The following is a 26,280-nucleotide window of genomic DNA, read 5'->3' as shown; positions in this document are numbered from 1 at the left end:
TGGAATTTATAGACTTCTACGCTTAGTATTTTGAAAACTTTAATAACATTTAAACATAGTATTTCTTAGTAAGATTGGAGGTATTTTTACAATAGTCCAGCCCCAAATTTCTGAAGTCACAACCATCATTGATTCTTAGGTTGAAGTAAATTTATGAGATAAGAACGCGGATTCCCTGGTTGTAAAAAACTTCAGTCGTTTCCGCTTCGCTCCACCAAAAAGACAATAAAATTTCCCAGTTAACTGCGTTCATATTTAGTATTTAAACTTTCAAAAAGCCATTTTCATTAGCTTAGTTAACCTCTATTATTAGTCCCGGCTAAATCAATGACCCGGACCGCAGACATGTAAGTCCAGCTTTGCCATTAAGAGCCCATAACCAATCGCCTGTATCTGAGCAATGTCTATGCGCATCTATGTATATACATACATATCTGCCATATCAATCAATGGTGAAGTCGGTTCGCTTGTTTGGCCCCTAGATGCTTATCGGCCACTTAATAAATTTCTCTGTGGGGGAGTCTCAAGCTTCATCTACAGCCGAATTCGTATCCGAATCCGATGATGAAGCTGCTGGAGATGGCATTTGATTTTAAACGGTTTGGCTACGCGTGCTGATTTTATAACTTTGTTGGACATATCATTTTTTATGAAATCAGAAACCGAGGGCCAGTGATTTTGGGCAAGTTAATTTGTGGCTTGAGTTGGGTCCCGATAAGATCTCCACCAACAAAAAACTAGTTTCGCTGGCGGATTTGTCATATCACTCATTCGATTTGATGCTGGCCATAGTTTTCTTCGATGGTTCTGACGGCTTTCGATAGCAAGTTCTTAAATAGCCCCCCCTGGTAAACACGGTGTTATGCCATCGGCAATCCATGCTCCACTTTTTATGAGGCCCATAAAGTTAGTTCAGACGCACGGTGTGTGTGCCGTATAAACATTTATGGCCTTTATTTAAATAAAAATAAGCATAGTTAAACATGTTGGGCCAGAAAATAGGATTTGTGGCACGGCACATGCAAAATTAGCTCTCTGCGAGCTCTCCGCTTATAAAAACTAATTATGTGGTTATGGGTTTATGCATTTTTAATACAAACAAATATAAAGTTAGGTGGGGCATTTAAGAGTGGCGCATAAAATGTTTGATTAGACGGGGCACGTTTTGTTTCCACCATAAACCGTTTTATCGTTTAATAAAATGTATTAATAAATACTCGGGATGCACATAACGGGGCATTGGACGGGTTGAACGGAAATCGAATCAAAGTTTTATATGGCCAAAGCACGCAGTTTCTGAGCCCCCTCCATTATTCCAGAAAAAAAGCAAAAAGGGTTCAGGTTCGGCAAGTTAACACTTTATAAAGTGCAGCCCCAGGGCTGGGATAAACAACATCAAAAAACGAAGAAAAAATACGAAATACAAAATAAAAACCCAGAAGAAAAGTTTTTGTCCATGTAAATAGGCTGCCCCGAAATTTGAGTAAGCAAAGTAAATGAAGTAGAAACGAGCTGGGTAACAGAAGGAGGCAAAAAACACTGAGGAACTGCCCCGAAAATGTTAATTACTTCCTTGTTTATTTAAACTGAGAGTCTGAAAGGGAGAGGTATATAGTGCGAGTGAGATGGCACGACTGCACGTGTGTACTCAAGAACTCAACTCGTATTTGTGTACTTCAGAACGCCTCCGGCAGAAAAACTAGGATAATGAGCTGCAGTTTTGGATAATCATCTGTTTGCATGGGACTATCTTTCAGGATCACACATCCTTGTAGCACTAAAATCAAAATGATTTAAAATCCGAAAAATAATTATAAAAATAATCTAAAAAACAAACTTATTTATAAATTCACATTAATATTTATTAGAAAAACAAATGGTGTTGCTAAATTCCAGCTTAACACTGCATACCTATAACGATTAAGCAAATTAAAAACAAAATAATATAAAATTCCCCAAGCGGATTTGGGGTCCCAACTCTATTTTTGCATTGCTTTAGTAGTGATTAAATAATACTCCCTTAGCGAGTGCTCGTAATCCCATAATTATTATCCTTTCCATGAACTAAGCCTCTTGCTGCTCGTGTTGATTGCAGTCGATTACAGAGCACTTGAATGTAACTCTCCAGAGTCCTGACTCGACTTCCATACTTCCACTCACTTCACCCTTTGTCAGACGGCATGGGAACGTGAGTCTATCATTAAACTTTAGCTAAAGTCAAACAAAATTAAGAAAGCTGTGCTATCTTCGAGTGCTCTGGGCCACTTGGAACTAAGTAAAGCGAATTAAAAAGCACACGCTCAAGTTGCCAACGCACAGTGGAAGCAGTAGGAAAGCGATGAACATGTAAATGGAATGGATGGAATCTCCAGGGCAAGGATGTGGCACTGGAACTGGGGCAGAGGGGCAGGGTCCTTTAAGGACACGGGCATGGACATGGCTGGCCAGTGGCCATCGAGCGTGTGTGCGGTCAGTGGTAAAGATTATCGATCGGTGATTCTTTTCAATTGAATTGTCTTCAATCTTATTGGTCGTGACCAAGTCATTGCTTTTTATGCCTTCTTCCTAGCCAGAGTCCTTCGTATCCTGCCGGCTTTGCTTTGTTTGCGTTTTTCCTCGCTGCAACTCCACTTCCACCACATCCAAGTCCTTTGGCCATTGCTCACGAAATTTAATAAGCACAGGACATGTTTGGTGTCGTTGCGTGCAAGGCGTCCATCAGCCAGAAAGCAGCCTGGCTCATTAAACCGGTTTTTCCAGCTCGATTTCCCCCGGCCAACGAAGCTCTGACTTTAAAGCTTTTGGCCCCACAGCGAGTTATTGATTTTCTAGTTCCCAAGCGCCTGAGCAAGATAAATAGTTTCGGCAAGAGTATCTCATAACGAGGCATCTCCGAGGCACCAGTCCTCGACAGAATCAGTTAAAATAGGTGACCCTAAGCTGGGCCATAATTTGTAATTTGTTTGAACCCACGGCAAATTTAACCCAGAAACAACAAGAAGAATAGGACGCAAGTGTTACAGTTTTTTTTTATTGTTGTATTGTGGAAAGACAACAAACAGAAATTAAAACACATGTGCACAGGACGCAGGCAAACAAACACACAGCAACCAGAAACACATGCAAATACATACACCGAGTGTGACTCCTTTGGGGTATTTTCTTTTCGGTGGAGTAAATGAACCCAGCAAGCCAAAACAAATAATTACGCCCCAGAAAAGCAAAAACAATGGGGGGAGGACACCAACCAAACCAGGATAAAGCATAAATGTCGTCTGCCGTCCTTTCAGTCCTTTCCGTCCTGGTTTTCCCTCTCTTTTTTTGACTTTCCCGCCGCGTTGAATAAATGCTGACAATGGACGTGAAATTATGACAAACTCACATGTACGAGCTACCAAGTATATATGTATATTTAAGGACATATCTTTAGGGCTATATATGTTAGCTCGTTCTGCTGCTGGAGCAATTCATTTGTTGGCACTTGCAACATTTGCGTTTTGGCCGCATTATAGAGCTTATTATAAATACAGGCAAAAAGTTTTAGAAAAAGGTTAATTATGTTGTGTGGTACAACATTTTCCCAACCACGTTTTCTATAGAGCATGTATTAAAATCAATTTTGCTTGTAATTCTTCACAATTTTCCAACAATTTCGCCATCATGTGCTTAAAAACATTGCTCAATCTGGACATGTGTAATTAAAAGTGACTACGGGGTTTTTATGCTAAGTCCCACGCAAAATCTTCAATCATTGTCTGGCCTAAATTGATTTTCCCCGAAGTAAAAGATATAAAAGAGAAATAAAGGCCCAGAGACACTTTGATTTGCAAGCTGTCAGAATGAACTTATCACCTTGGCGTCGTTGTTTATCAGCTAGAAATTGAAAATTGCCGCCTAGATATATATATTGGTGTAAATATATAGAAAAGCGTGACCAAGCATTTCGTTTCAATTTTCCCGTTGCTCGCACAGATTTATTTGCCTATTTCTGTGCGCTCTACCGACGAAAACGTGACGAAAAGCGTTTTCCCAGATTTCCCCCGCACACAAAAATATATATATACACGTATATATATATATATGTACGGTCATATCTGACTGAAACCTGACATTGAGGAAATCTGAATGACTGGCCCACATTTGACATTGCAAACTTTTCCCAGGCCAAGGCAAATATTTAGCCGGACCTTTTTTATTACATTTAAATAATTTGATTGCAAGTGTAGGGTCTTGGTCATTTAAACTTGCCCCTGAGAACTGGGCCCTTTATCGGGGAAACAGTTTTCAATTCAATTTAATTCACTTTGGGCCCTCTCTGTGTGTTTGGGCGTCTGATACTTTTTTATTTAATTTTTTTTCTGCACTCTCTTTTATTTCTTACAGCATAAACATTTATTATCATAATAAGCGAGCAAAGGCCGATGTATCCTATACATTTTTTCACCGCCCCCTATGCCACGTATGCCTCGTATGTATGTGAGCCGGCAGCAACCCTCGATGTTTTTTACGACTGTTTTGTTTTTGTTTCTGTTTTGATGGAAATCCGATATTTGCAACACGTATTGAATTTTGATCAGGCAATATGAAATATCTCTCTCTGCCAGGCTTCTGCTTATGCGTGGACTTCCTTGGCAAAACTAGAGCATTGATTTAAAGAGCCTGGCTATTGATTTTACTGGAAATTCAGCAGAAAAGCGCTGTGGAAAAACCATCCCCAGAGAAAATGCCACTCGACAGCAGATGCGTATCTGCAAACAATTAGGAAATTGTTAAATGAAATTTTCCAATAATTCCTTAACTAGGGCTTCCGATTTTTCCCACCACCCCAAAATTCTTTTCCCCCAGTTTCCCCCATCAGCTAGATTCTAGGTACACAAGTGTTGCATTGTATCTTTGCCGGGTTTTGTAATTCTATTAGTTACAAGTTGTGCAGTGCGAAAAGCTTCTTCTGTTCGAGAAAATTAAAAAACTTTGCAATTGTAGATGCAGTTGAATGGGGGTTTCCCCTATAAAATCGTTCCCCCTTTTCGTTTTTTTGCTTCCCCAACGTAAGGCAATCGAAATCGAGAGTAGTTGATATGAGAAATTGAGATACGGATACGGAAAACGGAGTTCCTCGATTTGTTTCACCAGTATTTACAACTCTTCTCCGGCTCTTGAGCTCGAGTTGGCCTGGCATAAATGCCAAAGCGTCATAGAAATCCACTCCAGCCCAGGTACGAGTGTGTTTCTGTTACCCTTCAAATGGAAACAGCCATCATTTAACCGCCAGACAGATAGACATGGAGACTGGGAGACTGGGCGACTGGGAAGTCGGGTTTTCGAGGCGCTATAGATGATGATGGACCATCTGAATTGGATGGAAAAAGGGGGCTGATTTGTATGGTACTTGCGTAGCTGCGCATTTGTGTGTCGGTTTATATACACACACATAGTATAGCGTATAGAAAAACAAAAAAAAATGATTTATCACTCTGGCGGCTTGTAGCTGAGCTACGTTTGTCCGTCGACTTTGACGGGCCGCCGACCGCTAACCCCTCCTCCGCGGACGCCCCTGTAAATGCGTGAGGATTACAAAACAGCAACTCATGTGCATGATGAATTAAATTAGCAAAAGCGGCAAAAAGCCAGCTGGAAATGGTAGAGCAATCCCACAATCCCACAAACCATTTATCGACACAGTTTTTGGTTTTTGTTTTAAAAAAGTTGTTCATTTCATTTGCATTGTTCGCTGGCGAAACTGAAAAATATCTTTGTTGTTTGTCGTAATCGTACATAGATTTTTAGATGTATATATAGAGTATATAAATAGTTGTATTCACAAAATTGAATTATCCATAGGTTATACATTATATTAGAGCTGCACTAGAACTAAACTTAGGGCCGATCGACGTATATTACAAAATGATAAAATTAAATAACAGTTTTGGGTTTCATATACTGGTACAAGTGTCTTGTGTGAGGGGCTCCTTTTAATTTCATACCCCTTTTTCTAAATCTCAATAGTTTCAAACTGATTTGCTTAATTAATGACGAGTAGGCGAGTGTGTGTGTGAGAGAGTGTTGTGTGCTGAAATAAATGCTCTTCTGTTTCGTACTTTCTATAGGCAGTTGTTAAACATTTACTCGTATAATATATGCGTAGATATATGCGTACTTGCGAGCATACATATATGTAGATATATATAAAGTATACCTCATACATAGTAGTTCTTTAATATCAGTAGTTTGCTTTACTTTACACAGTCACGTACATGCAGACACGCACATTGATATATCCATGAATATACGTATGTACTATATATAATTAGCTATGCATATTGTGTATGCGCCGCGCCAGTTTGCTAAACTTTTATTACAATTATCGTTAGTTTTGGTAAGCGTAAGTGTTTAAAATGAGCTTTTCTGTTTCGGATTTTGTTACTCCACCGCTCAACTACCATCTGCATATTATCATTATTACGATGTAGTTAACCACGGGAAATCTTCCCGGGCTCTCGGTTTGCTAGCTAATTATTTATGCTTTTTACATACAGATTACTTGACAAATGCATTTATCGATTTTACGGCTGCGGCATGCAATTTACATGTGTACTCGAATGTGATTATTGAATTATCCCCATATGGTTACGAATTTGTATCTGTAACTGTTTAAAGGTGTATCTGTATCTGTATCTGTGGATGTATCTGCATCTCTGTATATCTATGTTTGGGCAGTAAATACGGTATTGAGAGCTATTTACAAATGGATGCAGGATGCTGGAGATGCGCGGATACATACATGGGTAGCTATTCCGGGTTAATGGCCATTACCAAGTCAATTATTGAACAATCAATTTGGGAATGCAAATGCAAATGCAGCTCGCCCATGGAAACTCCATCTCAACTCGGGAATCTTTATACTCGAGGTTCTGGAGTCCAACTGATTAAAACCATATTAAAAAGTTATCACAAATTCCCCCCTCGGGCAATTCTCGGCTAAGCAAATGCCAGATGAAGACCAAAAGTTCGTGCTCATGTGAGGGAGAAAACTAAGTTTGGTGTGGTAAAGTTTCGAAACTTTGAAATGGCATTGTAGTAAGTAACATCCCTGCTCTCACTGTCCCCCTCTACTGTTTTTGGATACACACACTTGACATGGCCCTCGGCCCACTGCATATGTATCTTGTATCTCGTATCTCGTTCTTGGGGCTGTGTGCGCTGTGTTTGTTTAGTGCATCTAAAATGACTTTACACTGGATAAACAAAATAATATACGTTAAAATCTGGCTGGCTAGTTTCAACTTCCGCATTTCTATTTTGTTGTCCCCCCTCCTTAGCTTAACTCGCACATATATTTTAGTAATTAAAATTATGCACAGGAACCAGTCCCTAAAGAAATCACTGTCACTCTCCCAGAAAGCGGTCGGTTTTGCCCCACGCCTCTTTACACCAGATACGCCTGAACATGGGGTCCCTGCTGTTGTCCGGACACGGCTGTCGGATTTGGTTGTTGCTGCTGCTGCTGTTGTTGCTGCTGCTGATGGGCGGCCTGGCTCGCCTTGGAGCCCAGGGTTCCGGCCTGGGCCTGCTGAAGATGCAGCTGCTCCCGCTTGGGTCGCCAGGTCTGAGCCCTCTGGGCCGCTTCCATGGCAAGCCCACCCGGTGCACCCGGCATCATCAGCATGTGCTGCTCGTTATCCAGAGTCGAGTAGTCCGAGTCGATGCTGGAGTAGATGTGCTCCGATGGAGGACGCATCCCGTGATGCTGGTAGTACTGGGCGTGCAGGTGATGGTTTCCACCTGATCCAGATCCCGGCTGCTCTCCTCTTCTCTGTGGCCTGGGGCTGGGCGTGGCCGTGGTGGCCGTTGAGTAGTTCTGTTCCGCGGGAACAGAGGCATTTACTGGTACAACTTGTGGAACAGCACCAATTCCAACTGCATCCGCTGGGCCACAGTATGCGGGTGGCGGAGCCTGGCAGTAGAGCAGCCCAGGACTTGCCGGCTGTTTCACCCGCTCGTGGTTGTGATGGTCCAGCTCCAGCGTGTAGTTGTTGCCCCGGAATGTGGGATAGTCCACGGGCAGTGCGTAGCGCAACTTCTCCCAGAAGTGGCGATCCGAGCGGCGGATTCGATGAACCGCTGATGTTTTCAAATAGGGCAGGAGCTCAATATCGCTCTCCGCCTCGAAGGCGACCTCGGGCTCTTCGATGATCACCAGTTTCTGAGGTCTTCCACGCAGGGCATCATGAACGGACCGTCGTAGCTCACAGCGGGCCCACTCCGTTTGAAGGAAGTTCCGGGTGAGCAGGATGACCACTCGGCGGGAGACCCTTGTAGCCTCTAATAGCTGATAGTGAGTGGCATCGTGGGCCAGGTCCCTGTGCTGCAGACAGACCCTCAGTGGAGGTCTTCCGGTTTCCAGCTGGGCGGCCAAGTGCTGGCACACGAACTCGGAATCTTTGGCGGAATGCAGGAGCACGGCATCGTAGAGCTTCTCTGACTCCTCGCAACGTGGTCCGAATACTCGAACGCCGTAATGAGCAAACAGCCAGATCCTTAGGGATTCGCGGAAGGCAAAGACCATGGCGATGACCACGAGCAGGAAGAGAAGAGCCAGTGCAGCAGCCAGCAAGGGAATATACGATTCTGGGATGCCATGCTGCAGCATGGAGCCACCGGAGTAGTAATCAGTGCAGGCAGCACCTGTGGCGTTAAAGTCCAGCTCTCTCTTCTCAAGGGATCCCGAATTCGAGCTGCTATCTTCCAGGGCAGCACTGCCAGTTCCCGAACTTGCGGCCATGCAGTAGATATCCTGGGCATCCTGGACAATCAGAGCATTATCCGCCACATACGAGGTGAGGGCCTGCAGGAACTGACATCTGCAGCTCCATTGGTTTCTGCCCAAGCTGATGGATTTTAATCTTGTGCCGAAATGGGTTGCATGCATCTGCCAAATGGGAAGAGTAACCAGACGGTTGCCATCAATACGGATTAGCTCCAAGGCGGCCAAAGGTGCCAGAGTGGCGTTTTCAATGGTCGTCAGTTGATTATTTTGCAGATACAGTTCCCTCAGAGCTGAAAGCTGCTCAAACTCGTAGCCATGAAGGGTGCGCAGTTTATTATCGGCCAGATGGAGCAACTGCAACGAGGCCAGGCTGGCAAAGGTGCGATTTTGTATGGCCGCCACTTGGCTGCCATTCACATAGAGAGCTCGCAGGTTCTTGCGCCCGATAAATGCATGATTCTTCAGCACAGGGAAGTTGTTTCCATCCAGGTAGACCACACTGGAATCCATGGGAACGCGCCGTGGCAGCTCCGTGGTCTGTTGGCCGCCACAGTCGACAACATTGGTGGACCAGATTTGGTCGTGGTAGCAGGTGCAATTACTCGGACACGTCATCTCGCAGTCACAGGCATCAAAGTCACAGCAGTGACATAAGGCGAAACAATGCGACTCGTAGCGGCAGAGGAAGTCCTGCGGACGCAGACCACTCAAAGGACGCACTGCAGCACCACGGGCGTGAGGCATCACGCATTCGATGTTGGCCATATCCATCACCCTAGGATGCTGACGGGTGGTCAAGTTGTTAATCCTCTGCAGCCAGTCCATGGTGCAGTCGCACTCGAAGGGATTACCACCAAGGTAAAACTCTGGCAACGGCTTGGGAGCCACCACTGGAGCCACTCGCAGCTGTTGCAACTGTAGTTTACTCAGCTGATTGGCATACAGATCGACTCGTGCCAGATTTGCCTTATCCACAAAGGCATTGGGCTGCACATTTCCAATGAGATTGTTGTTGATGAACAGCAGCTCTATTGTGTTTGGAATCGACATAGGTCCAATTTCTGTGATGCGATTGTGCGAGGCATCCAGAGTTTTTACTCGAATCTCCTCCTGAAGCTTGTAGTAGTTACCCAGGGCCTCAATATAGTTTCCATGGATATCCAGCCATTTCAGGTTCGATGGGATAAATGCGTAATCGAACCACACCAAGTGGTTCTCGGAAAGGTTTAGCCACAGCAGCGAAACCAGAGTAGCGAAAACTCCATTTATGTCCGCGAGGAAGTTCCTGTCCAGGCGAATAGCCTCCAACTCGAAGTTCTTGTCGAATGATCCCCGCTCGATGCTCTGTATGCGGTTCTTGGCCAAGTTCAAAACACTCAGCCTAGGCAAATCCTGGAACATGCCCACGGTGATATTGCCAATCTGGTTGTCTATCAACCGCAGACCCGTCAGCTGGTGAAGATTTTTGAAGCTCTGGTTGTCGAAGGTACGAATTTGATTCTCGCCCAGGTCAAGAGTGCGCAACATGGCCAAGTCCTGCAGGGCACGAGGAACCTCATTTAGCTGGTTAGAGCTCAGGTCCAACTCCTTCAAATCCGAGCAGTTCTTGAACACAGCAGGCTCCACCACGCTAATGAGATTATTGTTGAGCGTCAACTTGGACAGCACATACAATCCATTGAATAGTTTATCATCCAAGGTGTGCAGGCGATTCTCGGCAAGGTTGAGGGTGTGCAGATTGTACAACGGAAGGAAGGCATTATCCTCGATGTGACCGATGGAGTTATTCCGCAAATTTAGGATCTGAAGGAAGTAAAGCTCCTTGAAAGTGCGGTAATCAATGCGAGTCAAAGCATTATGTGCCAGATTCAGCACAATAAGTCGAATAAGGCCGGCAAAGGTGGTGTTATCCACGTGGTTGGAGGTCAACTGGTTACCGGACAAATCCACAACCAAAAGTTGCTCCAGGCGATGGAACAGTCCTTTGGGAAGCTCGTAGAGCTCGTTCTGCTGCAGGTGGATCTCCCTTAGTTCCTTGGAACCAGCAAATAGTCCTTCCGGAAGGGTCTCCAGGTGGTTATTACTCAGGTTGACTATCCTCAGAGAAGCTAGTCCGGCTAGCGCCTCCCCAGAGAGTTCCGATAGATTATTGTATGCTAGATTCAGGTGCTGCAATCTCCGGAGCCGAGAAATTCCCCAGCTTTCGCTTATGGATCTCAATTCATTGTGACTGGCGTCCAGGACTTGAAGCTCACTGCCAGCACTTCCGGAGCCCGCGCCGCAGTTCATGTCCGCGAATCCCAGCTGCTCGGCAGTGCGAATGCGGTTGCGGGTGAGATTGAGCACCTGGAGGTTGCCCACCGGACAGAGGAAGCCGGAGGGCAGCTGTCGCAGATTGTTGTCTCCCAGATCCAGATCGGTGAGCTGTTTCAGACCACCGAGAGAGTCGGGGAAGAGCTCCAGGGTCCTCGTTGGACCCCATTCACTGTTGTGGGTGCTCAAGCGCAGGGATTTCAGAGTGGCCAATCCCTCGAAGGCATTGTTGGGCAACTGGAGCAGCTTGCACGAGTCCAGACGCAGCGCCTCCAGGGTCTGCAACCTGGCGAATACTGCCACGGGCAGTGTTGATTCGAAGAGGTAGAGCTCGCTGCACTGAATAGTCAACTGGCTGCTGCCATCGGCGCCCTGGAGATCCAGACCCGGCTGTCGCTCAATGAGACGCAGGGCGCAGTGCACCGAACTGGTGCCGTTGTAGGACCAGGAGCACTGGTTGGCCGGCCCGCTGTGTTGCGATGGATTGGCCGGAACCGGCGAGGCGGCCGGCACATTGGACAGCAGCGAGGAGTAGTCGCCTGATAGCGATACCGTGGCAGCGGCTCCTGTTCCGGCGCCTAACATGGCGCTGGCACTCGATTCGCTCTCCTTGGGCGCCAGTGCGGACTCGACCGCGAGACTCCAGGAGAACCCGAGCAGGAGCAGCAGGATTGCCGCCATGGTTTTGGGTGTTGTGCTTGGGGGGCCTAGGGTATCTGTATCTTGCAGATACCTTAAAGGGGTGTAGTTCGCGTGGTTTTCGTGTGGATTTTTCACTCTTGGTCAATTGACATTTTTTCTGGCCACTGTTTCACTAAGCGCACATTTAAACTGGGTGTATTTTTCACTTTTTTCCTTTTCAGCGCATTCGTTTAATTTCTCTTTCACTTGTTCTGATGGCTGTTTCTCTTATTTTCTCCAATATTCTTATTTGCTTAACTCTGCGATCTGCGAATTGAATTGTGCGTGGCCCACACGTCCGAACCGTACGGCACTCGCACTCGAACTGTTTTCAGGTTTGCCACAAACTGACGGCTGAGTCTCGAGTTGCTGCTTCGACGGACGGCAAAGTATCTCGCAGATACGAATGATTCCGCCGAGCAATGGCGCATGAGCACTAACAAAGAGAGCAATTTTAGTAACATTTACCGCCGCTGCTGGGCGTTATGGCGCCACTGTTCCTGAGAGAAGGTAAGAAATGAGAGAGAGAAAATCATTTGAGTGAAAGAGATTCTTTGAGTCAAGTCGCTGTTTGAATTTGTGAATCAAACGTAAACATTGACCAAGAGCAAATAGCAAGTTGAAATTCAATAGGGAATAAAATTGCTATTGTCAATAAGTAGTAATCACATAAGTCAACAATTATAGCAATATTAATTAATATTTTTATTGACAGGGCATGCCGATGGTGCAAAGATTAAAAAACTATGTCTTAATTTCCTGAAATTATAATATTTAGTTCACAACTCACTTTACCCACTACCCAAAGATCATATGTACATATTTTCAAACTTGTTATGTCTAGTCTGTACTATTTCTAATTATAAGTAAGCTTAGAGGATATACTTTCTGATATGGTTACCAGTTTTTTGACGCATCATTCATATTTAAGGTCATTAATATAATAAATATTTTTGTTTCAACTATTCATATGAATCTGAACCTATTAACAAATCAAACCATTAAAAATCTGCAGACTTCTCGCTCTCACTCTAAAACTCATTCATTCATCCTTATCCGTATCTCCGCATCTCGCATCTGAAAACTCTCCCTGCTCTCTTTTACTCAATAGTTTAACCAGAGATTCTCGTCGAACAACTGAAACTGCCCCTCCCTTCGGATACCCCCTCAATCCAGAGAGATTGTTATTGTTACCATTAACTCACACGCGCCGCATTCATATCCGTCGGATACTTTTTCTGCTTCCCATAGTTCTGCATCTCAGCATCTTGTAATTGCCGCAGCTGCAGCTGATAATCAAGCGGCATGCCATTTTGTCAACGCCAAAAGATGTTTAACACATTGCTCCGAACTCTGCACTAGATGGATATCGACACTATTCGAAAGATACAAGGAACGCACTACGATGCGTATCTATTTATAATCTCCGATTGTTTGAAGAAGAACTGCAGTTTTTGTTTAGAAAATTCGGAATACTTACTAGCTACACAGTAGATGGCCAAGGCCGCCTGGAGAAGAGAAGTTTTCGAGTGGCGAGTGAATCATTTGCCACCTCTGGAGTTGCGTACGCAAAATGTAATATTTATGAATACTGCTGCTGCTGCCCCCATACCAGCCATAAAACATTCTTTTCGGTGGCCATCTCTCTAACCGTAGATGGAACTTTTGTTGTTTGTATGTGAAAGGAAGTTTCTCTAATGCATTTATTATTCATAAGAACTTTTTCATTTGAAGGCTGGGGCGGCGGCACATGAGCACTGCCGGCGAAACAAATGTCCAGGCGAAAAGCCCCCAGTTCGAGCCAAATCCCACCCCAAATTTCTTAAGGTCCAACCTCCGTGACAAACAGAGCGCATGTAACTAAGTTAGTACCTTTGACTTGAGCTCCGACTTGACTCCCTGCGAAGATGCAGCACACAGCATTGGCATTGTTTTTCGAGGTGTCGGAAACTTGTTCAACTTGTTTTCATTTTACTATTTTTCCACATCTCCTCAGCTGAGTGTGAAAATGCTGGGAAGCTAATATATAAGCATATTTGTGTGTGTGAGTGGCTTCCTGAAATGCTGCAGGACACTTATTTATCGACCAAGGAGTGAGTTCTGTACTTACAGGGATATTAACTCGGCACGCAGTAGGAAAGTAACTCGGGAAGGGAGAAGAATTGCTGAGAGTTAAGCAAACAATGTTTCTAAAAATATGATTACATTGCATTTGAATCACAAATGCTGCTCTGGGGGGATAAATATACAAATGCATCGTAGGACAAGAATCTCAAAAGTGGCAAGCACTGCATATTTTTACAGAGATGAATGTGTGCAATGCAACTCCTTTAAAGGCATTTACATAAATTTAATTATTCTATAAAATAGTGGCAAGGTAAATTTATTCATTTTTTTGTTTTTAATATAATAAAAACATTTATACTACGTATAAGAGCATTAAAATTTGTCGGCAAATGCTACTAGCTTGTAATTTTCGCTTTCTTATTCTTCCCTTTCTAATGTGATAGTGTAGTGCAACGAAACAAAGACATTTCTTATTATTGCGGTTATCATGGAGCTCTGTAGTTCATACGGCCGCTTATCTGCGGCGATGCCACCGTGAAGTCATGTATCTCCCCAGATGTCTTAATGTTTTGGACCAATGTTCGGAATGTATTTATAATATTTATGTGTGCACCCTGGCCAGGGGTTATCTCGCTGATATCTCTCCATTTCATATATTTCGATTTATAGTGCACAGTTATGACATTTAAATATGCATTAAATTGCGTGATAAATTGTCAGCCGACTGCTGGAAGTGCAGTCGGTGCGGTGATGTATGCATAAATAATTAGAGAGCGACAATAAAATGAGTTGGCAAAGTTTAATTACTAAAGTGCGACGAGCAGGGCACAACTTTTCGATTAGTGGCTACGGACCCGGACAAAGTCGATTTCCATGGACCAGTCCTATTATCAGACGCCGGCTCCAATGCAGGGTCAGTCAATGGGGGAAAATCGTAGTTTGGCATGGGGAATGAGAGATGGCAATCCCGAACAAATTGTGAAATGGCAAATGCCGCACAGACCGATATAAAATATGCCGGCTGGACACAGGATTGCTGGCCAAAAACTGAACTAAAAACAAATTTTCTGGTGCCGCAGCAGCAGCTGAAATTGACAGACGGACCGGGTGAGGAGGATTGCGATTCCGATTTTTGGGGGTATGGAATCGAAGCGGTTACCGCACAGTGGAACAGCTTTGGTATTTCATTTTTTTATTTGCTATTTTTTTTTTTTGTACTGTGAACAGCTAGCCATCATAGGAACCCTATCCGCACCGAATTGATGGAGCTTTGACAAAGGAAACTCCCCTTTGTCTCCTTTTTGTTCATTAACGGGCTCGTTTTGCAGGGCAAAAATGCAGCATGAAATGCAATCGCTCTGATTGATGAAATTCTCCAAATTGCATCTACTCGCCTTTATTGATGGCTTTTCCCTGACCAACGCAACATGACAACAAACTTTGTCCCAGCAAGTTAATCGGATCAATGTTGGCCAAATGCAGGTCGTTATTCGCCTCGTTTGCTGCCAAATTGGAATTAGAATACTGCAGGACTTTAAAGTAGTGGCATGTTACCAGTTAAATCTGGGCATATTTAAGTCCATTGGATTCACTTACTGAAATGTAAAAATCAACTTGCATTGAATACTATTTGAGTAAATAACCTAAGCTTTCCAATTTGATAGTAAACACTCATAAACAGTTTATGAATAAGTCCAAGTGTTTTACAATAGGCACAAAGAGATTTATTGCTGAATAAGTCCGGATGAAAATGGGTTGCTCTCTCGAGAGAGAGATTCCAGTCTGACATCAATCCAAAGAGTCCAAATAAAATCCAGTTTTTGAAAATTACTAAAATTGATTTAAGCATAAACTTAGAACCACGTCAACGAGTTTATAAACAGTGTAATATACTTGAGTTCCTCATACAAAGTATCAGTGTCGTGCCACACAGCTCAGTTTTGTTTGGGTGATAACAGGATGCCTGGATCTTGTTGGCAGTTTTCAAGTGTGAAGATTGGGGGGCTACCCAGTGTGGAGTCCGCTGCTCCCATGATATAAATTGCACAGCTGAGCGGGCAGCATAATCGCATGCAATTATGCCGCACACAATCACAACAGGCCAACCGACCAACCCGCCAACCGACCAACCGGCCAACCAGCCAGCAAGAAGTTTGCAAAACTCGCCGGGCAACTCGGCCAGCTCAACTCACGTTAAGTCAACTGGGCTGGAAGTGGCAGTGGCAGTGCCAACAAGCTGGCACTAACAGGTGAGTGGGACGGGCAGAAGATTCTGCATTGGCAGGAGAAGATTGGGTGAAGGTGCTCCTCTGCCTCCTTTCGACATACCCCCTGCAATCGGGAAGCAAACAATGCAGGCGAGCTGCAGTTTTTGCTGCCTCTGTTTTGTGTGTTGCACAATCTTGTCTAACTTTGTTTAGTCATCGCCTGGCTCTGTGGCTCCTCCAGTTCAGCTTCAGGTTCTCAACCGAGCCAGTTTTCTGCCTTCTGTTGACTTTCGTCCTCATCCTGTTGTTGCCTGATTTTTGAGACCGCGTTTGCTTGGCCATATTTTGTTTCTTGTGCCGCTTCCCTTTTGCTCTCGATGATTGCAATTGGATGCACAAGCGCAGCGCCTCGTGTGCAGTTTTGATCTATTGATTGTTTCCACCCATACAAACCATACAGCCCATACTTGCCTGGCTTTCCGATTTCCGCATCCGAATCATAGCTACTCGAATCCCAGGATTCGAGCGTAAGCAAATATTGCATTTTGCGTTTTCCAATTAAACTTGAACAAGTGCCGGGCAATCGAAGCCGTATTCAAAGCCTTTTGTCTCCGGGGATTCTGTGCGATGACTGGTGCGAATGTGACTGGAAACAGTGTTTCCAAGTGTTGAGCGATTCTTCGCAAGGAGCATAGAAAAAGGCAACTGGAAAAGTATCGAAAAATCAGAACAAGCTTTTAAGATTTCAATTATAAAAGATTTTTGAAAATAGACAAATTTTACTTTCTAGTAAAAAATTTGGTAATTCAATACAAATACACCAGTAATTCCAGTACATATCTTATAGTCTTATAGTCTTCCAATTCGATATAACCTACTTTCGAGTGTAGTATTCTTTCAGGACTACACAAAGTTATAAAAAAGTAGGCAGAAAATGTAATTGGAGTTTAAATTGGAGTTTAGCTGCAGTTAAACGAACACATTTGGAAGCGTATTCCAGAGATACGAATTCGTTGCAGCTGCCCAGTTACAGTGTAAAAAAGCGATAAGCATAAACAACGAGAACAACCTCTATTAAATTGTGTTCAATGAATAAAACCCCTTAAGCCAAGTAACTATTAAGGAAAAGCCAGGCAGCCAAGTTTTCCCGAGAAAGCAGCAAGTATGAGCCATAATTCTAAGAAGACCGTCGACGAAACAGCCAAACAGTGAAAATAATAGCAATTACACACGAGTGGGCCAATAAAACCAGCAACTAGATAGAAGGGATATGACCAGGCGCACTCGAATCGCATTTATGGCACCACTTTAAGAACCCTCCGAAATGGTTCTTCAATCGGTTTGAAGGGATCTGAATCGAGGTAGGGGATTCTGGGAGATGGAGTGTGTCTGCAATTTGGACACGTGCAAGTCTCTACTGTCGGATGGGCTTTGGAGTTTTCATTTAGCGACTTTCTGAATGGCTGGTTGACCGCTTTCCCAAGAACTGTTACAAGTCGTCACTGAACTAGTTTGCCGTAAACACTAACCAAAACCAAGCCATCGTATAATAAATTACTAAGAATTTTCATGCGGACATATATAATTTCCAGAGGAATGCCGTGCACGTCCATAGCTCGTTAATTCGAAGAACTCAAAAGTCATATGTGCGAGTATTTTACTCCCCTCGGGGAACAAAAAAGCATTCACTCGACAAATGCCCAAAAAACCGAGACAATTAAAACATATATATTTTTTTGTGTTATTTCTTTCGCTGGATATTTTTTCGATGGACGCCACACGTAACCTTTGCTGCATTTTAATCATCGTTTCGGCTCTCCAGGGTTGAGTTTTTGACGAATCTCAACGAGTCGGTTGCACGTGCTCGGTCTTTTCGAGCCACATCAATCAAATATAATTTATTTGAGAGCGCGACCAAAGCTCGGCCATCTAAGATATGACCAAGCCACGTAGAACCGCAGGTAACTTGAAGCCAAATGCATTTTGCTTATTCATTCAAAACTTGTGTGTGCCTTATAACATTTCTAATTTACGAGCTCGATTTCAACGTGGAAAACTGTCCACAACTAATTGATTTATGTCAGGTGAGTGTGTACAAGAAATCACAACGAAAGCATCAAATATTTCTCCTGAAGAATATAAATTTTTACCCATGTAAAATGGTAAACCATTTATGGAATTCAAATATTAACCATGGAATAGTACGTGCAATGGGTATGTCACGATTCTTAGCGCCTTAACACTTGTCAGCTTTTCGGCTGAAAAGGGTTAATACCTTTATCTTGCGGTTGGAATGCTGCCATCTGAGTTCTATTCCACTTTTAGGCTGGTATTTACAAAATATTTATGCCAAATGTCTGGAATATAGAACAGTAATTAGACATCCTCACAATTGACTGAGTGAACCAGCACCCTCAACTGAACAAAAGAACTTGGTGCGTCCATTAAATTTGTCACCCGCGGCTAAGCTAAATGTCAAATAGTACTCACGGCCATTCCAGGATATATACTACACTCACACACACACACTCCCACACACACACACACTTTTGCTAGGGGAGAACAATAACAGCATCAATTTGACACGTACAGGCGCTAATGATGGGAATGGCCAGCCAACTGAACGATCGAATCCTGAATCCGGTGTCCTAAGTCCTGAATCCTGAATCCTGTGCGCTGCGGACAGACCGCTCAACATGCCCACAATTGAACCACCCGGACTTGGTCCCTTTAGGAACTTTGACATCCTGCCGTTTCGAGCATTTGAAATCCTACTCCCAATCCCACTTCCATTCCCCCGCCAAAATTTCTCTGCTGTCATTTCCTTCTCCTGTCGGTGGTGCGAGTTGACGTTCTGAGAGTCGACGACTGCCAATTTAATTCCCATTGACAAAATGCACAATTGCCGGACACCATGCCGATTTCTACCCCCACTACCTAACCCAAACCCCTACCAATTTGAAATGGCCCATTGTTCGCAATGTAACTGTTCTTGTAATTGTAATTTCTGCTGGTGACAGCCACAGAAACCTCGCACACTTGCTATTAATTATTTTAGAAAATCGCTTGTAATAACAATAAATTTATGCAACCCACTTTCGCAGACGTTTTCCTCGCACACATCATTTTCCACCCACAACTGTTCCATTTTTCACGACATTCAAATATTTGCTTTTCGGCGGCATTGCCAAGGCCAATGGAGAATCGTTGGATGGCGCATATCGAGTGCAATCAAGGCAAATGTTTGCACTGGGCTTTCAACTGTCTGACATCGCGGGGATTTTCCAGCTAACCAATCCCATTTCCCATTTCCCCGACCTGCCATACCCAACCACTTTCAATTTTGACGGCATATCGATTTAATAAATTTGCGTGTGGCCCTTGCGACAATTTGATTGACAACAAAGTTCGCCCCCTCAGTCAATTGCTTGATTTGAGTTGGTTAGGCGAGTTTTTTATATTTTTTCTCTGGTCTTCTACCGAGGCATCAGATGGCAAAGAGATATGTACACATGATTGCCATTGAGGTAGTTTGAGGAATTGGATGGGCTTAAAGCCACTTGAGAGGACAAAAACGATGGAAAAGAAATCTTTCGACGGGCAAAAGCCACTCTCTTGATTACTTAGATCAAAATTTGGCCAATTGAGTAGAAGCTTGCAGTGGAATTTGGCTAGCAGCAAACCCATTTTTTTTTTTTTTAATTTAGAATAAAGTTAAATAACTATTTGTACTACATTTTCAAAACATAATTAGTTTGATTTCATAAATTTATGGTCAATTCAATTGCTAAATTCCCATGGCCGCCGCGAAGCCGTTACTTTTGATCAGTTGCTGGTACAACCTTAAATTATATTCATAAATCAAATGCTACTGTGCGATCAAAGCCCATGGACAGAAAATTGTTAACATCCGGGTAATTTAAATAAAATTTCAGTTACCGTGTATCTGCATTTCTATTCAACAGACGTGGGTTTCCATGGCGGCTTGGAGATTCGAATTGGAACCGAAATATACGGTGGCGGCAATTAAAATTAGAATTCACCAAAAATGTATATTTAGGCGCGCTTAATTATGACCCTGCGCCGCGACCCAGGAGCATAATGAAGGTATTGAAAAGGCGTTGACATGCAACCGATAATTAAATTCCGAACCCGACAATGAGACACACTGGGCCAGTTCCCACATAATAAGGATTTAGCAATAAAACCCTTGCATATGTTAATTCTAAGGTCTACGGTGCTGGAAGATCGCCCTCCCGGGACTTTTGGTGTGAACCGGGGGCTAGAGATCTGGGACCTATATCTGATCGCTAATGCCGTGCCCGTGCATCTTGAGCGGGACTGTGCCGTTAGTTTTCCCGAGCGGGAAACGTGCACCCGCACATAATGTGCTAGAACAGCAACTAAAGTGTCAACTTTTCGGGCTGTAAATATTGGAAGAACCCCTCTCTCCCAGCCATTTGCTTTCTAATTTGGGCGCACGCTCCTCGCTTGAAAAGAGGAAACACAAAGAGGGTAAAAGGGGAAGTAACACAGCATTTCCGTTTTTCACACACGCATTCGAAAGCAATTTTTCAAAATTGAAATTCATTTCATATGACTATGTCTATGCCATATCTATTATTTTCCTATCGCACACCCGTTATCAGTGACAGCGGATCGGCAAATGAGATCGCTTGACTGCGATAATACCGGGCAGCGGGAAAACCCAGCAAGTGTTAGAAAAACCGAGCATTCGGGGTGACAATTGTGCGGTTCGAGGGCGGGAGAATCAACCTATCTTCAGAATTGGCATTCGAAACTCTCTATCAAAGCTCTGGAATCAAATTAATCCGAAGCCACCCTGCTAAAACGTAGGCAGTATTTTGTATCTCCAGATTGACTTGGCAATAAACTACGCAGCCGCCACAATATTTTTCGAGCCACCGCAAACGTCTTAGTCATCCAGTCATCCACCACCACCCAGCAATCCTTTTCGACTAGGCCAGGCCAATTCAACTATATCCAGCGAATCCCAACAATATCCCATTGAATAGCAGCCTGCTCCATCATCATCCGTATCCATCTATCCCCACTCGGCTGGCTGGCCGGTGTCTTGGTAACTCCAAACAATGAACTCATAACTCAAGTGACACTTTTTAACTTGACTGCATTTCATCATGTGGTATGTACGTCTTGGAGCAGCCCGTCCTGGTCGGCCCGCTTCTCGGCTCTTTTCTTGTTTCTTGTAGTCCAACAATATTCAAATTGAGTTTTCCAGTGCAACTGGGGAAGTTCCCCGCAGCTCCGAGCACCCCTCCTGCTCGTCTGCAACTGTAGTCATCCATCGTTGGAAAGTTTTTTGTTGCCTGGTATTTGTTAGTTGATAAAAGGCCAAGCCATTATATGCATGGCCGGGCTGCACAATTTGAAGTGGGTAAAATTTGTATGCATGTGGCTGTCATGACAACGCCCCAATGTCCAGGTCCCAACTACGACCCCAACTCCGTTCCTTAGTTCTAAACTCCATCGCCATCTCCAACTGCGACCTTTCAATTCAAACAAGAAGCAGGGATTCTTTTTCAAATTGTCATTGCTGGGCTGGGTCCTTCAAAGAATTCTTGGCTTTCTTTTTCAGTTTCTGTTGTCTCATGTCGCTGCTGACTTGTCAACCTGCCGGTCCCGTGGTTCCTCACTCTCACACCCAGTATGGCCAAGTATCTCCCCATCTCTGATGCCCAGGAATCGAATCCACTCCGCTCCACCGGCGGACAAGTGCAACGAACCGCGTTTGTCTTCCTCCATTGCAGGCTGCTGCGGCGTTGATTTATGTAACATCTTCTATGGTTACATTGGCTCTCGATCCCATACAATCCCCGTTCGCCCCGATTTTCGCCATTAAGCGCAGCTCATATGTTACCCGAAAGGTACGTACATATGGGTATACATATATAAATGGAGGCAGAGGCGGGAGAGTCTCACACGTGAAATGATTTATTAGCGGTAATTGGTGTCACAGTGTTCCAAAGAAAAGGAAAGGATTCTCATCCCCACATCCCGCATTCCATCCGCCGTCTTCTCGGTTGCCTGGCACCCCCTTGTTTCGAAGTTCTCTTTTAATTATCTTGATTTTAAACTTATTAAAATTGACAAATGATTTTCGTAGACAACATTGCGTTGGCTCGAAGGAAACAGGTTGTCAATGACGGCTTCCCAGAATCTCGAGAGTTGATAAATCACGGAATGTGGCAGCCAAGTCAACTCTTTAACTCTGCCTTTTCCTTATTTCTGGTAGTTGTTAGCTTATCATTCTGGGCTTCCCAATCGATTTCTTTTGACCTGGGTTTTAGGCTCAATGTGACGCACCTAGTTAATTATCGATTGGTATACCGATTAGATTATGATAAATAATGTCTTGAAATAAAGAAAACTCCTGTATGATTGCATTATTTAGCTGAATGCTTATAAACGGCTTTAATACGATTTTGAGATTTTAATAATGGCTAAATCGACTTTGATAGTTATTCCTGGTATTATCCCTGCAAATAATCTTTGATTTGGTAAAACTTGAACAAGTTTATTTTACAAAATGCAACTAAGACAAACACGATCGGTCATTAGTGATGTCCTGGAATGGCCTTGTGCTCCTTTAGGCACATGGTAACCTTAAAGGCCGTGTCGCAATCGTTGGTTCCCTTGATGTCCTTGCAGGCATTCACTCCCGAGGATATCTCGTCCATTTTGTCCTTGATCTGGGGCACATTCTTGAGGGTGTCGAGCATAGCTTGAGCATTGAACTGGCCATTGGTGAGATGACCCTGCTTCTCCATCAGGCACTTGGTGTAGCACTTGAGGTTCTCCTTGGCAGTGCTCTGCATCCCGCTGGCCATGAACTCCTTGAGATCAGCCTCGGTCACTTGGTTGGTCTCCATGCACTGTTGCATTATTTGGCGAAAGTCCGGATTACACTACGAAAAGCAATTCATGGTTAAAAACTAAATCTTGTGGACAGTGGGTGCATATTTCACCTGTCCCATGGACAAAAGAGCAGCTAGAGCAATACAGAATATGGTGAACTTCATTTTGAGGTATATATTTGTTAAAGTTGTTCCGGATTTACTCGAACACACCGACTGTTGGTCATTTGCGTGAAACTTGCGGCTTTTATACCAGATCAGTGTGAATCAGAATCAGGGGGAATGCAATTAAGGCAATTAAACTTTTTGCGAGATGAATCAAAATTTGATTACGCACAATACGGACAATTACTGCACAACAAATTTCCCTTTTTCGATTGTAATTATATTCCATTATCAGTCCATTTGCCATATTCGATGGCGAGTCGGGCCAGAAACTTGCTACACAAATCAGCAAAGTTAGTCGCAATTAGTTGCCGGCCCCCACAACAAATCAATTATTCATTTATTGTATTTAGATGCGGTCAGAGTTTGACAATTTTTGGCCTTTGTTTGAGCCATTCACACTCGCCCAATTGATTTGCATACCATTTGTTCCGGCCATTCTGCCCATTGCCGGCCGAATCCCCAATTGATATTTCAGAAGGCATTTAATCTCACATAATCACAGCAATATATCAGAGGATTCTGCCATCGGACGAAGGTTGGCGCTGAATAATTTACCAAATTAGCACAGCTCTAGCAAACAATTTGTAGCAAAGCGGTAATCATGAACTCCACCATTTGTGAATCATTAAAGTTATTAAAAATTCAGTTACATTAGTGCCGTGCTTAAAATGTTCTCTTATCAGATAAGGTTGTCATTGTGAAATGCATTTAACTTTCTTTGCTCTACTTCAATCGATTAATTTTACAATTATTTAAAGTGCTCGCTAGTTATGGCTTAATGGCAATTTACGTGCAACAGATCTGTAATTATAAAGTCTCATTAGTCAAAAACGTGAATTTAATTACACCATAAATTAAAAAAAAACAACTTATGAAGTTAGTAGCGTGTGTCACTAAGTGTAATACTTTGTATATCATTTTTTGTAGTGCCAGAAGCAATTTATTTCAATCTGACAGCTATCAATATCTAAAAAGGTGATCCCATATATCTACCTATTCATCTGCAGACGTTTTTAATCGAAGTTACAGATTGCTTAAGTCTACTGTGCATATCCATAACAATTAAACATCCATCAGTCCCCTACTCCGGGTATGATACAACAAACATTTGTTGCCCCCGAGTGGGAGCGTTGGGTATATATAGAGATATAAAATAACTTGCATAATTCCTGGAGAAATTCAAATCAATAGACAAACAATAAGCTCGAGTTCGCAGGCCAACTGCCATTTACAGGAGGGCTGTGGAAGCCATGTTGACAGCACAAATAATTTATGCCTTTGTTATGGAGAGAAGAGCACCTGCCCAAGTCGAAAAAGGAGCCTGTTCAGTTCCGTTCTATGCCTGGTCACGCCCACTTTGGCCCTGTGCCCCTCCATGTAAGTTGGATTTTCGTTTTTCGCCAAGGAACAAAAAGAGGAGACCATGGTCGAAAGGACGACGCTACCAAGTCGAAGCAAAGTGGTTGACAAAAGGCCGAGCGGTTGGAAAAGCGGAGAGGATTCGTCTACCACTGCTTGTCATTAGTCAGGCAGGATAAGCAAAAGGACATGGCCATAAAAAGGGCAATGCGATGGCGCCCGAGCAGGGACACTTGCTCAGACACAAGGTGTGTCTCTGTGTTCTCTGAATGAATTGCTGAGTAACCAGTAATGAAGTAAAACTGTTCAAGTCCTGAATGTGTCATTGTGGCACGGGCCAAGCTGGGGGAGACGACAACCGAACACAATTCACTGTCAGTTGCATTGTTTTGACCTGATTTACATGCCCCAGCCATCCAGCCAGCCAGCTCAACTGATATTAGGAATAGTCGAAGACCGTTCGGTGGACTTTTATAAATTACAAAGGCCACCGCACAAAAGGCGATAGATGCAGGATGCCAGGATGGCTCGGCTCCAGCTGTCTGTCTCCTTCCCTCTATATATCCTTTCCCACTTTTCCTGGCTTTCCTCCTGCCTTTCCGGCCAGCAGACGACAACGATGACAGGACGAAACAAAGGCCAACGTTAATGAGCCAAGAGAATGGCGCTAGCCGTAGCAAACGTGGCTAAATGAAGAGCGGGGCAAATTGTAAGAAAGCAGAACTGTGTCACAATGTTTTGACAGGAGTTGGGGAAGAAGTCCAGAGGTCCTGCCCCAGCAGCTAGAGAAATGGAACAGGACAACACAGGACAACTCAGCTAGTTAAGCGTCCAAAGACAAAGTTGATAAAATTAGATTTGTATGGTAAATAGTTTGTGGGATGGCTGCCGGACTGGCGAGTGGCGACTGGCGGGGCAAAGTTTAATAAATGTATAAAATTAATTAGCCAGTTGAATGCTCATTAACAGACTCGAGCTCTGACAACTCTGTTTCTGGTAGTCCCGCTGGTTTTCCGGGCTTTAAGGCCAGGCTTTAAGCCAGGTTGGGTGGAATTGGAGGGGTCTCTTTTTGGGACCGGTTAGAGGCCAGGGCAGCTGTCAAGCTGCCTCAATTAATTCCCAGCAGCAGTCAGTCAATGAAATGTGCCGCTTCTATGTCCATCTGTTTTGGCATTTTCACACCTCCTGCTCGGAAATTTCCCTTCCAGCCCCGAAATCGATCTCCCACTGAGCCGAATAATGGGGAAAAAGGAAAAGTGAAATTCCCCCAAAAATGAATGAATGTTGACCTTTCACAATTGCAAGCCGCATGAGTTCTTTGTTTGTTGCAACTTGCGTTTTACGGTTTTCGGGTTTTCGAATGCTGCACCAGCGGTTGTGCGTTGACCACAAAAGCCAAGGGCCCGAAACTGGGATGGGAATACGAAATCAAAATATATTTCGGACATTGTGGTAAAGTAATTGGATTTCGAGGCATTTATTATAATATTGGAAATTCGTAAAGGGGGGAATTTTCGAGGCATGAGCATGGGTGAATGCATATAACCAGAGAGAAACCAAAGGAAATTTGGAAATAAATCCGGTAACGCGTCTGTATGCGATAACTGGAACAAAAAGACATACATCGAAATCGTAATGAAATTGTGAGCTGGGCTATGAGCTCTCTAAAATCCGGATTTATTTTAGGATAACCCTATTATATTATAAGAAATAAATAGGATTTAATAACAAGTTTAACTACTGATTCAGGTTCTACTGTTATTCCCTTTAAATTTCCATATTCCACAATATTTAATATAATTTCAAAAGTGAAGACTTTCGA

The 26,280-nt window shown here is 43.7% G+C and overlaps 2 protein-coding genes across 2 annotated transcripts; both read right to left on the bottom strand.

Annotated features, from left to right (window-relative positions):
- Positions 1-7,201: 7,201 nt before the first annotated feature.
- LOC117136113 (toll-like receptor 7) lies at positions 7,202-12,096 on the bottom strand. Its single transcript, XM_033296810.1, has one exon. It carries the CDS (start codon positions 11,759-11,761, stop codon positions 7,427-7,429), a length of 4,335 nt encoding a protein of 1,444 aa, XP_033152701.1. The 5' UTR covers positions 11,762-12,096; the 3' UTR covers positions 7,202-7,426.
- A 10,382-nt stretch (positions 12,097-22,478) lies between these two features.
- On the bottom strand, positions 22,479-23,138 carry LOC117136361 (general odorant-binding protein 56h). Its single transcript, XM_033297232.1, has 2 exons — positions 23,043-23,138; positions 22,479-22,982 (listed from the first exon to the last, which is right to left on the bottom strand). The coding sequence occupies exons 1-2, from the start codon at positions 23,094-23,096 to the stop codon at positions 22,632-22,634; spliced, it is 405 nt and encodes a 134-aa protein (XP_033153123.1). The 5' UTR covers positions 23,097-23,138; the 3' UTR covers positions 22,479-22,631.
- Between the last annotated feature and the right edge of the window lie 3,142 nt (positions 23,139-26,280).

This window comes from Drosophila mauritiana, chromosome 2R, assembly GCF_004382145.1.
Source record: "Drosophila mauritiana strain mau12 chromosome 2R, ASM438214v1, whole genome shotgun sequence".
In the NCBI taxonomy this organism is placed as follows: domain Eukaryota; kingdom Metazoa; phylum Arthropoda; class Insecta; order Diptera; family Drosophilidae; genus Drosophila; species Drosophila mauritiana.
Note: the sequence above shows the minus strand (reverse complement) of the source record. Positions and strands in the feature narration are given on the sequence as shown.